The sequence below is a fragment of the Cygnus olor genome, chromosome 27 (genome assembly GCF_009769625.2).
Source record: "Cygnus olor isolate bCygOlo1 chromosome 27, bCygOlo1.pri.v2, whole genome shotgun sequence".
Classification (NCBI taxonomy): domain Eukaryota; kingdom Metazoa; phylum Chordata; class Aves; order Anseriformes; family Anatidae; genus Cygnus; species Cygnus olor.
Window position 1 is genome coordinate 2584225 of NC_049195.1, and position 12889 is coordinate 2597113.

Consider the following 12889-nt stretch of genomic DNA (forward strand, 5'->3'; position numbering starts at 1 on the left):
GGATTTTAAAACCCGTGTTATGAAAACGCCCTCCAATTAGGAGGCAGTTTGGCAGGAACAGAAAGGTAATTATAACAAGGCAGCTATCAGACAATGTGCTTTGTATCGCAGCCCAGGTCGCATCGCGCCTTTGCAGCTATTTTAGGTCAAAACCAAATTTCTCTTTCTTGCAGTAGCCATAAACAAGCGTGAAACACCCTCTGCAGAGCTCTGGTCAGGGATGAAAGATAAAAGCGACTGCTGTGTTCTTCTGGTTCCTTCACTCCCTACATCACATACACAGATATTTAAACCAATCCATGCAGAGGCAGCGTTCTATTTAATCCACACCTCGGCCCTTCTTTCTGCACTGGTACTCCAATTGTCTCTCCCCCTCCCAAAGCGTCTTTGCAATGAGACAAAGCTACACCAGCACAGCCCAGCTGAAGGCTGATGAAACCAAAAGCTGACTTCAAAAAGGGGGAGAAAGCAGGACTTGAACTTTCGGGTGCCTTGAATCTACAGCAAATGACAGTGACAGTGGTGTTCAGAGCCCTTATTTTCAACAGGGACTCCACTGGTCAAACAGAATAAAAGAATCAAGCGTTTTCCCAAAGAGCTTATAAGAAAACCAAAGAGCTGGAGCAGCAGATGTTCAGCTGACACGGCTCTGAACACCAAGAGGGCTACACGAATTGCATCAGTTATCGATTTATACCTTCATATCCATCTTTTATATAACCGCTAAAGATCTACAAGGTATTAAATGCCTCTCCTTCCACCCCTCCCTGTTTTTTTTTCCTTTCTCCTTCCTCCTACTGCTGCAATGGAGAGCTTCCACAAATAACGCCACCAATTTCAAAAACAAAGAAAAAACGCAAGATTTAAATTTAGGATCTGCCGTGAATGCCAATAAGCCTGAATGAATTAACTCAGGGCGTGAAAAACCCGCTCGTCTTTCAGTGCCAGACTCTACAGCAAAACTGCCCTACATGTTTACCATTTCCAGAAACACTGCAGTATTTATGCCCACCTCTAGTGCAGGCTCCTTGTGCTATTAAAAAGGGTGGCTGCTATTGAAATTGGTTACTGCTTGGCCATCGATGCCACCAACTGCAAGTCCTAACGCACTGAGCATCCATTAGGAAAGAGAAAAAATATATATATACACACATATATACGTCGTGACAAGCAAAATGCCCCCTGGACCGCTTTAAGGATGCTCTGAATGCTTCGGCTAGTAAACAGGTCTCCTGCTGCAGCTGCATGAAGGCTCTGAAAGGAGTGAGAATCCTGCTGCTCGTTTCAACCACCTCTGAGACAAAAGCAGAGGCAGTTCGGCACGGTGCAGGGGCCTGCTGCTAAATTTGTATCCGTCGATGCAGTCAATTTGTACGCATCGATGTAGGCACAACAAGATGGCTAAACGAAGATTAGCCGCCGCCTTCAAGCATCAGCCTTGGCGGATGAATTTCAGGTTTATACAGCAGCAGATAAAGCCAGAATCTGATTCTTTTTCCTGTCCCTTATCCTTACGACTGCAGCGGGTGCACGTAACATAAATCAGAGCATTCGGTCACGAGCAAAATGCGTCAGACTGCTGGCCCCCAGCAGCGGTTCAGCAGCAACCTCCAGCGCCGTTTAAGCACGGGCATCTTTTTAGCCTCTACCATTAGACTCTTAGAGGAAAACTGGCTTTTCCCCTAAAAAAGGAGGATGCTGCTGTCATCACCGTACTTCCCACAGGCTGCTTAAGGCAGACCCGAGCCCCCCTACACGGGTGTCACACTGGCGAGCTCCGTCTGGGAGCTGGCTGCTGTGCCGGAGGCAGGAGGACTCGCCTGGGTGTGTCCGTGGGGTGCCAGCGATGAAAACTCTGTCAAAAAAAAAAAAAAAAAAAAAACACGAACGGCTGGAGCAGCCCGTTAGAAAGGAATATTATCGAGCCTTACGTAAGGCGAAGTTAGCGCCCTGGGATCCGCGCTCCCTGCCCTAAATCTGCGGCCAGGCAAAGGAAATCGGGGGGGGGCTTTTAAATAAGGCTCCTTCCCTCATCCCCATGGATGGGGGCTGTGGGGTGAGCCTCCAAAAAGCTTCTGGGGGTGGAAAAAGAGACCCCGGCCCTTTGGGGGGACCCCCCTGTGCTCGCCCTGAGGGGCTCCAGCCCCGGCTGAGGGGGGGGTCCCGGGTCGTGCCCCCCGCTCCCCCCCGGGGCCCCCGCTCACCGTGATCCGCGGGATGTTCTTCTTCCCCTGGTACGACATCTCGGCCTCTCGATTTTTATTTTATTTATATATCTATATATTTTTTGGCGCTGTTGGTGGAGCGGGGGGGGAGGCTGCTGCGGCGCTATTGTCTGCCGCGCTGCGAACGCTGCCCCGACCTCCCCTCCTCAGGAAGAAAGAAAAATGCAATAAAAAAAATCAAAATTAAAAAAAATAAGAATAAACGGTGCCCAAAATCAAGAGAATCGTAAGAAAAAGGGAGCAGGCGGCAGCACGGGGAGCAGCGGCCGCCCCTGGGCTCGCCTCAGCCCTTTCTTCCCTCAGCCCCAGCCCCGGCCGCGCAGGGAGGGGGCGAGCGCCGGCGGCGGCCGCTACTGCGCATGCGCCGCCTCCTCCTCTCTCTCCCCCCCCCTCCCCTCTCCGTCGGGGCCGCGCAGCTCGGGGCGCGATTGGCTGCGAGCCCGGCGGGGATGCAAATGAGGGGGGAGTTAAGGGAGGGGAGGGGCCGAGCGCTGAGGGGATGGGAGGGGGGAGCCGCCCCCCCCCCCCCCCCCCCGAGGGGCTCCGCAGCCCCTCGGGGGGGGGGGGGGGGGACCGCGATCGTGTGAGGGGCTTGAGGGGCTCGGGGGTGCCCCGGTGGTGCCGAGCACCTGCGGCTCGGTGCCGGGCGAGGGGCTGAGAGGAGCCCCGGCGGCAACGAGCGCGCTGCCCTCCATCTTCTTTGTGCTGCCCCGCCCTGCTGGGCGCTGGCTGGAAGGGAAAAAAAATAAAAATAAAACCCAAATTTTTCGCTTCGCGGCGGCCCCGCCTAGTCTAGAAGGCGCAGCGCCCAGCCCAGGTCCCCCCCTGCGGGCGCAGAGCCGAATTTTTAGGGCTTAGGGGATGAAGGGGCCTGGGCTGTGCCCGAGGGTGTGCAGGTGCCCTCATGGCACCGCTGGGTGCAGCACCTCAGGCACACGGGGGCTGTGAAAGGGCTGGGTCCCTGGCCTCCGCTAAAAGGAGAAAAAAAATGGCTTAAGGGGGATAAAGGCTCCCTCGCTATTTAGTGTGCTTGACCCGCTGGACCATGAAGAAAGGGGGTACCAGAAGGGGTGCCCACCAGCATACATCTGTGCACACCGTCTCCTCATACATCAGTTGCCCCAGGGAACAGTACAAAGCACCCTTTGGAGAGCCCAGAATTTAGCCCAAATCCACTTCTCTTTGAATGTTACGCCTGACCACGTAATAACCACACTTACCTTCTTCCCTCAGTCACTGGGGGTTTCACATCACACAAAGCAAACCGCGAGCTGCTGTCACACAACTCTGTGATCTTTACGTACCCAAGCAGCTCAGTGAAACACACTGTGCACACACCATAGAAATTGAAACCTTCAGAAATACCACTGCAGTAAATCATTATAAAGGCAACATCTGCTCAGACAGATGACTAGCAGGACCTTTCATGTACAGTAGTTCACAAATGGCTATAAGGGAAAGAGTAAAAAGAGCTTTTCCTGGGTATAGGTGGGGCATCAGGCAACATTTAAATAGCTAATATGCCAATCAGTTAATACCCAATTAGTAGCAAGTGATAAAGTGTCTCATTATGACAGTAGCAAAATGATTAATTTGTTAGCCTGCTGGGCTTTATTTTGATTAGAACTAGCAATACCAAATGGGTTATATCCTGCGTCTTCCTGATCTGCACCAGAAGTTTTGAAACCTCAGCATATTTCTGCTCAGAACATGGACAAAAGCACCTACATCAGATTTCTGAATTTAGGCAATGAAGCTGTACCTTTTCTCTCTTCAATGCTGGTTTTCCTCCTCAACTTTGTATCTGAATGGCTTCTTGCCTTTGCTTGCCAGGTAAGAGAGCACCTTCAGCTATCAAAGAGGAAGCAAACGCTACCTAAGGGTTTGAGAGAGGGCATCAAGGCCCTTGGGCAGCTGATCTGAGATGTGCTAAGTCCAGCTACCATCTCAAGACCTTGTCCTGAGAGTAGAAATGGGATTACAGACAAACACACACAAACATGGGCACAGGAAATCTCTGATCTGCAGCGCTCACCTCCCTGACCCTGGCCAGATCGTTTCTATACACATTATGCTCTAAGCTGGGAAATCACAGTGCTGGTAGAAGAAATAAAGCACCTCTAAAGGAATGGTGGCATCAGCACACTAATATTTCTGAAACTATTCTCACCCGCTCAAAGATACATGTTTAAAATACTTTTTTTGAAAAGGTAATCCTTACTGCACGTGGGCAGGACATGGAGTTCTAATTCAGGACAGGAGTTCTTGAACTTTGAATATATTCGTTCCATAACTTGAGTCCAATACTGACTAGGTTCAGAAAGAAATAATGAATCTTCAGATGACACTTAGCTTTTCCTTCTCATCACCATGTTGCAACTACCTAAGTAGTGCGGAACAAATTTGAAAAAAGAGAGAGATTAAAGGGCTGAAAAACATGGTTGTTCAATATTAATATCAATATTAAGTACACAGCACCAAGTTTAAAAACTTTCCTGTGATTTAGTGTGTATCTAAAGGACCAGAACTGCATTTCCAGGCACATTTTTTTGGCTCTTTTATACCAACTGGCAACATAGCCCAATTTTCTCTCTTGTCATAGCTAGAAGGTTGTCAAAAATAAACAAGTAAACAAAATTACTACTAATGCAGTTACAAACTGCCTTATTTAGCCTTGCTAAACAGAATCAGGGAATGGATATCATCTGCTGCATAAACATATGTGCGGTAGATATCCACTAGTGATGAAGATGGGCTAGTGAAGCTAAAGGACAACATTCAGATGAGAACACGTGGGAACGGGATCTGGTAATACAGAGATCCCCTTACAAAAGCTGATTCATTCTCCCAGTGAAACTATAGTTTATGTCGACCCCTCCCCATAAGTTAAAATAAGAAGGATAACTACTTATGAAGTGTCAATGGTAGGAGTCAGCTTCTAGTGTAAAGGAAGTGAGTTGAACACGCTCAGTAAATCCCTGCAGGCTTGTACCCCGTCCAGCTGTCACACAGCAGTGCTGATACCTGCCAAGGTATTGCGGGAAGTGATGGGACTTCTAGATAACACTGATGCACTTTGTCTTCTGTAGGTCAATCAATGCAGGCTGAGCAGGCTAAAATTAGAAGGTGCTACAGAGAACAAACACTCCCAAATCTTCTTTGCCAAAAGCTACCAAAGGAAAGCAACGAAGGACGGCTGGCCAGCCCATCCCAGCTCCCTGACTGCACCACTACGACAAGACCAGCAAGGTCACTGCAGCCAAGTCACTTCGGAGGCGGAGGAAGAGCAAAAGAACATAAACATCTTTAATGATGCTCTATCAGCACAGCTGCAGGCCCTGGCAACATTCACCAAATGGCAGAGCAGGGGAGGAAATGCAGAAACCAAAGCATCACGCCCATGCTTAAACTGCCAGCCTGAGGGTAACTGGGGGCTATGTTGGCCACTGAATACACAAGATTGCTCCCAGACGTTTCTGCACAAATATCTGATATAAGATATTTTGTGCATGATTTTTTTTGCAGCAGAAACATGCTTCATGTTAAAGGAGTGCCTATGTCTAAATTTGTCTTCTAGAAAGGTCGAGAGAGAGAATTGCACAAGAATATAAAAATCTCTGTACAGCGATAAAATAAATCATCGCAGGCATCAGTGGAAATCGGTATGCATCAGCTCTGAACCTTAACTTTACAGATCCTGTGGAATACCATTACACACTTGGCACGGAATTTTATTCCCACAGTGGAGTTACTGGATGGTTGGAAAGAAAACATCAGAAGGGTCTCTTTCCCTGTGGAACTGTAGCGTAATTGCAACCAACCCCACAGAACTCCTACAACAACCAATTGCTTTTACTCCTACTAAATTCTTAAAGGTTTATCTACAAGGACATTTTGCTATGAAATTTTAAAACCTGCAAATGGAAATATATGATTAAAATAGGGATCAGAGATGGATTTAAAGCATTGCTGGGAGTGTCTGAAATTCTAGCACTAGTGCATCAACAAGCTCTAGATTTCCCCTTAGGCTTGTTAGATGCCAGTAATCCCCACTCCCTAGTGGGGAGTCACCCACTGCCAAAGTCAGCAAGGTTCTTGTTACTGCAATCAGAGGCAGCAGGACTGGGCCAAAAGAGCTTTCAAGAGCTCACTGATCAGGACCTAGTTTTCCGTCCGGGTTCTGCCCATGCCAATTGCTCCATCAGTTCCTAGTCTCTGAGACCTGAAAGGAGTTTCCTATGGATACAGCAACCCCCTGCAGCACATTAGGTGTTGGGAAGGTTAAATACAGGCTTGTACAGGGCAGGAGTATATCTGTTCTTTCCAAAATGTGATGAAAGAACTCTCCCTTATTACTCACTATAAATCAAATTACAGAGGGGAACTATCTTTGCCAATGAGCATCTTAGTTTTAATTTTCTCTTATAAGATAAACCAAAGTGTCATTCTATGGAAACGGCCATAGAGGTCAAACATGGTATTATGAGGAGGTAAAATCATACAAATTCTCAGAGAAGTAACCTGGTTTGATTTTGATTACAAACCATCTGAGTTTGCGAGGGGAGCAATTCATTTTCTGGCCACACAAACAGGTCAATAAAAAAAGGCACAATTGATCTACAAATTAGAATTAACTGTCCAATTGATTTTGTTTCCTTTAAAATCCCAAGAAGCCTTGATAAGGTTGAGAAATAGCTTTCTACTAAGACTGTTACTATTACAGTATGTTTCTTAGAGGCAATGTCCTGAGGATTTCAGATGCATTACAGTCTTAATTGTCCTCAAAGAAGCCCATGGTGCTGCCCTAGAGTTAGTGTACTACCAATTCTTATCACTGGGAAAAGTCAGCCCTCTTCTGGGCTCTGAGCAGGGGCTGCTCTGTCATGGGTAGTACAAGACGTAGCAGAAATGTGCTCTCTTCTCTGAACAGTTTACACTCGTGCTTAGACCTTTACTGTAGTAAGTACAGCATTTGGGCATCCGTGTCATTGCTCCTCCCCTGCCTCCTGAGCAAAAAGATCAGTATCTCCAGGCCCACAGGAACCATGGGTAGGATCCAAGAAACAGCTATCTTCACAGAGATTTACACTGGTTCTTCTTATTATAATCCCCTTTCCATCCCCTAAACCTACAGACCAAAGCCTTAGGCTCTCAGAAATGGTTCTCATTGCTTGTGTCAGCCAGCTTTGCCTACCTGAATGTACCAGGCAATCATTACTCCAGACAATGAGAAAAAGATTCCGACCCATCCCAAGTTTCATTCCAGCTCTCTGCAAGGTGAAGAACACAATTTTGTACTTGTGTGCGAGTCTTACAGTAATGAGGTTTGATTTTTGGTAGTTTGCTACAGCTCTGCTCCCAAACGCTGCCCATTTCACAGAGCAGACAAACTCCACTTGAGCTTTGCTACTGAAGTCTTTTCCCAACTTTGTAACAACGCCACAAGGGACAGACTCAGATTTTATGTGCCACAAGATAGACAAGGGATTTGGGGAGTCAGACATGGTGCTGCAGGTGAAGAGCTTTGTGGCAGACCTAAACAAAAGCTCAGCACTGGGTAAAAACAAAAGGCTCCTGTCAAATGACGCCAGAGCGTTGGCATGAGGGTGGCATGCACAGCTGCCAGTCCCCATCTCTACCCCCGAGATAAAGCCTGCTCTGCAAGGTGCTGCTAAAGCCCAGGCCTCCAATTTGGTTCAGCTCCAAAGTGGGTGGAGAAGGGCCTGACCCTAAGTGGTGTTTTCCCTCCAGTCTTGAACCCAAAAGAATTGGCCCTGGATCAAAGCCCTTTGCTTGTTTCTGCAGGAGAGGGGGCGGTATCCGTGAATTCCTGACGTGACTCTACCAGACCATGATATGCTCCTTGGAGCTCCAGCACGTTCCAGCTATGCAGATTGATAGCTTTCAGAGAAATCTGAGAGGTCAGAGGAGTTTGACATTTGTGTTCATTATTGTTAGTTTCTCTATTTTTTTTTCAGCAGCCAGACAAATTGTTATGATCCATTGGAAAAATCATGCAAGTCATCCTCCTGTATAATTATTTTGCAAGCAGTGATTGTCAAAACAAGGCTGGCTAAAGAAATTACAGGCATTGTAACAAATTAAAATCAGAACCACATTTCCAGCTGTCTAGAACAACTTTGTTTTAAACAACAGTTCCATTAATGTTCCAGAGTCTATGATTTTTTGAGTGCTGAACAACATCTTGTTACTCATCGTTCCTCTCCAGGAATGAACAAGCACAATCCTGAGAGCTTTGAGGTTTTAGCAGGAAGTCCAGTTATGTCAATAGCTTCATGAAACTGTGTTTTTGAACTCTCCTCTCCTGTCAATGCTAAAATAAAAACATTTTTCTAGTGTCTCTTTATTCACTTATCATACATAGCTTTGTTGTATTAGACTAGTTGTTTATACCAATGCTATGAACTTCCTAAAGGTCCATGAACTGTTTTTAAGGGACCCAAAAAAGGTAAAAGCAACTGCTGTTACACAGGGAAACCACCTGAATCAGCAGAGTAACAAGAGCGTGGCCATGGGAACTTTAGCTAGCAACTTAAGAAGAGACCTGTGGTCCCAAGGGCTTGTACTTGGGTTCAAGTGTCTTAGCATCTATCAAGGCTCTCTGTGCAAACTAAATTAAAGCAAGCCATAAGCTTGCTGTTCCCTCTTGCGATCAAACACTTCTTCCTACAGATGTTTCGTAAAGGCCAGTCTCCATCCTGAAGAACCTCAACAGATGAGAACGACCGAAGGAGCACCGATGATACACACAGGAAACCAAGACACGCACAGGAGTGACCCAGGTGAAGCAAGCAATGAACAAAGGTCTTTCAAATCCCAGGTGAAGGCATGCCTCTCCAGACCGTTCGCATACAGACTATTGGATCGATGCCCTGGGAATTCATTTTATCAGCCTCCATCCTCTGAGAGGAGGCAGTTTATAGTCTACGCACTGACTCGTACAAAGCAGCTCTATGAGTAAGTTCCACAGGCCCCTGAACACGTACCTCCAGGACCAGGCATTAGCAGCCTAACCAGGGAAGGCGACAAAGTTTAGGAGAAGAAATGGAGGCACAGCCAATTCTCCAAGGCCTGACAGCTGCCCAGTAGCACAGCTTGCCTCCGACCTGTTGAATGGGTCACGCTCCCTCCAGAGGCCTCGCTGTTAAGAGCTGCTTAAACTAAGATCGAAAGCATTCCTGGTGCCTCTGGAGATGATCTTAACCCTGAATTATGAGGCACCGTGGCCCAGAGGCAATAAAGCGAGGCTATGATAGATGCCTATAGAATACCCTAGACAGGATAGACACAACAGATTTGATTACCCTTATCTTTGCCTGCAGAACAATATATTGCATTTTAATGTGGAATAATTACATTCCTTTCTTTATCCTCTGGACAGTTAAGACCTCAGAAAAATAAAAAATAGCTTGTCAGTCTTGCTTTGTTAAATTATTTCCATGGAGATTAATACGAGATCTTTCTATACAGTGACAGAAAGGATGACTGTCTTTCAAACCCACTTTGGATCCAATCACTGGCTAAAATACTTCTGTGCATCTCCGCTGGCTCCAGTTGGTCGGCACCCATTCCCGTCAGCTCGGGATGTGGTCGTTTTGCTCAAACAGGGGATGGACTGTCCTGTGTGCTCACTGTTACATGCTCTTAATAACAGCTGTAGCTGTTTTCAGCCTCAAGCTAAAGAAAAAGAAGCAGTAAGATTTCTAGCCTATTGTGAAATAATTTATATAATTTCAGGATCCTATCAATTAGCATGCTGTTTCTTTCCACTGTAATTTAGATTCGTATCACATGGAAATAGTGTACAGACTACACAGGTTTGAAAATAATAGGCCAAATTCAGTTGCAAAACTTCAGAAGGCCTTTAGCATCTCAACTCCTACCTGCATTTATTTTAATGCAGTGTTTCCTTTAATGCCACTTCCTGCAATATTTTCTTTTTTCAGTGTGTTGATCACCATAAACACATTCTTATTAACTGCACTGAAGTAAAGGCAGCATTACCTGCTGAGGATCTAACCATTGATTCAAGCTATAGATGCAGTCAGCTGGAAAACCATCAAAGCTAAAACACTCCTGCTATAAAGTGCCAATCCATAGCAAGACATTTATAATAAAAGACTGCACTTACCCGAACGCACACAACCCCTCACAGCACAATCCACTGGCATCAGCGTAATGCCAAGCTAATGAGAAAACTCAAATGTTTAGCACTATCCCATTATTTCATACCTTCATGGTTGATATTACATGACAATCTTTAAAAATAGAACAAAAAAAAAAAACACTTTTGCAAAAAATGTGATTAATATTCTGCATGGACATCTGATTTTTCACTGTATTATACTTACTTTTTAACATACTTGTACCCTTCAATAATTCGTCTCTTCAGAATGAATAAATCACCTGTTTACATTCGTGTCTTGCAGGACACCAGCACATCAAGTTACTCCAAATTAGTCCTGAAAATGTCCCAAACTGCAAAACCTTTGACTCCCCAACCTGAAAAGGTGCACGCCCTTTACTCCTGAGGTGCTCCTTTGTTAGACTAATTAATTGTGGAAAGTTAGTAGGCACGTAACATACTCAAATCGAGCCATGGGCATTTGTAATGGGAAACTTTTGTTTGACCTGATTTGAAGAGGCGTGGAGCATAGCCCCCTTCTAATTTGAGGCTGATGTGCAGCACTGCTGAAGACCAGGGCCTGCTTTGTGGTCTCACAGTAACTGCAGGTGTTGACACGTGTGAATGTGGCTGGCTGGAGCCCTGAGGTTACGGCCCTAGAAGGCAGCAGAGAAGGGTCCAACCTGGGGAGGATGAGCCCCCAGCATTACTTCTGGTAACGTTTCACATTTCTGACAGCAGGAGAAAATGGGGAACAAGGCCATACTACATGCTCCAGGCAGGCTTCTGCCCTGTACCCGCCATCCAGTCCACTAGTAAAAAAACCAGGAGGCCCGTCCTAGAAGCAGCTGCCAGAAGAAAGGATGCTCTTTAAACCCGCTGGGGGACTACTCACAGAAACTCTTTCCCAGTATGCTGCTAGAAATTTATCACTCTGCTGGTTGGTGCTTCATTCATTTCAGCTCTTCCAGGCTGTGCATAGGAGCCAGCATTGTCAGAGGGATACACCGAGTATTTCAGGGCTCGGAGCTGAATAAAGCTTGCTTAAATCTATTCATGGAGGAAAGAAAATGTGCATGGTCAGCTAGACCTTTGGCTTGAATGGGTTTTGCCTCAGGAAAAGGACAGGCTCTACTACACCATGACACATACACAGAGCCAGAAAATAGCTTCGGGAGTCTTAAAAGGCTGGGAGGAGCTCAGGTTTTTTTTTTTGAGAGAACACCACATTCCTGTGAAAGTCCCAGCACATCTTCCTGAGGCAAAAATTCCCCCTGCAGCCACAGGCCTTCATCAGAGCAGGTACCGAAATCCAGCTCCCCTGGGTCACTCTGGAGCCTCTCCTCCCCTGGGAGCAGGGGTGGGAGTGCTTCCCGAGTTCCCCCTGGGAGAAACCTGCAGGGAATGGGTCCCTGGAGGTGGAGGCTCATTGATGCTCTTTTGCTAACAATCGCATTTCTGCTCCCGTGAGCTGCATTCACGAGCTGGGTGGGGCATTTCGCTACCGTTGTGCTGGGGAAATCGCCTAAGAAACAAAAAAGTCGGTCTCTAGCACCAAATCGGAGGGCAGGGCGGGGAAAGGGAGGGTGTCTGTGTGTGCAGGGGATCCTTTCTTCTTCTGCCCTCCTCCCTGAGCACATACACACACCTGCAGAGAGCACACAGATAACATTAGAGGGCTGGCGAGGAGCCTCTAGCAGGGATGCTACTTCTCCGAGGAAGACACTGCCAGCACGTACATGCAAGTGACAAAAGCAAGGAACTGCAGGGTGGGAAGGATCTATCCCCTCTGCAGCCTATCCATGTGCAAGTTGCACCTCACACACACACACATATGTGCACCCACCTTGTCATTCAGGTTCTGCAGCGCCTCCTTCCCCGTGGCACTCCTGATCTCCACCTTTCTCCCAAAATCAACAGATGGTTCCCCTCCCTTCCCGCTCTGCCTCGAGTAGACGGACTGAGCATCCGGCCCCAGGTGGGCAACATCCTTCTGCTTCGCCACGACTTTGTTAGATCCGCGGCCCACCGACAGGGAGTCGAAGTCGATGGTCTTGTTCTCCAGGGAGCCTTCCACCGGGCAGAACATGCCACAGAATTTCTGCCGGGGCTTGGGACTGCCCGAGCCCAGGTTTTTGAAGAAGGCTGGCACTTCTTCCTCCTCGCCCTGCCGGCCAGACTGCTTCCTCTCAGCCATGGCTCAGTGTGGTCTCCCTGCTAAGGGAAAATAACAACAGCGGTAACCAGGAGGATCCTTCACACACACACGCACACACACACAAGCGAAAAGAGGAGGAAAAAAAAAAAAAAAAGAGATCGCTCAGGGTCCTAGAGATACAGCAACATCAATTGCAAAGGGCTGTGCCTGGCAGCTCCCCTGCCCCCATTGGTATAATACAGTCTGTAGCTCGCTCTGTTTTCTTTGATGCGGTGCAAAGTTGAGGGAAGGTTGGGGCAGATCCTGCTGCAATCAAGGGAGGAGGGTTCAAGTTCCCAGCATCCAGACGGGGAGGGAGGG

The 12889-nt window shown here is 47.2% G+C and overlaps 1 protein-coding gene across 2 annotated transcripts in view; it reads right to left on the reverse strand.

Annotated features, from left to right (window-relative positions):
- The window catches only part of DPYSL2 (dihydropyrimidinase like 2), a 53713-nt gene extending 41078 nt beyond the window's left edge, over positions 1-12635 (reverse strand). The window contains exon 1 of one of the 2 annotated variants that reach the window (XM_040538500.1): positions 12218-12635. In XM_040538500.1, the coding sequence (XP_040394434.1) occupies positions 12218-12568 (351 nt within the window). In that variant the 5' untranslated portion in view covers positions 12569-12635. Of the gene's footprint in view, positions 1-2204; positions 2945-12217 lie in introns of those variants that run through there. The other variant, XM_040538501.1, reaches the window with a different exon arrangement.
- Positions 12636-12889: the final 254 nt, after the last annotated feature.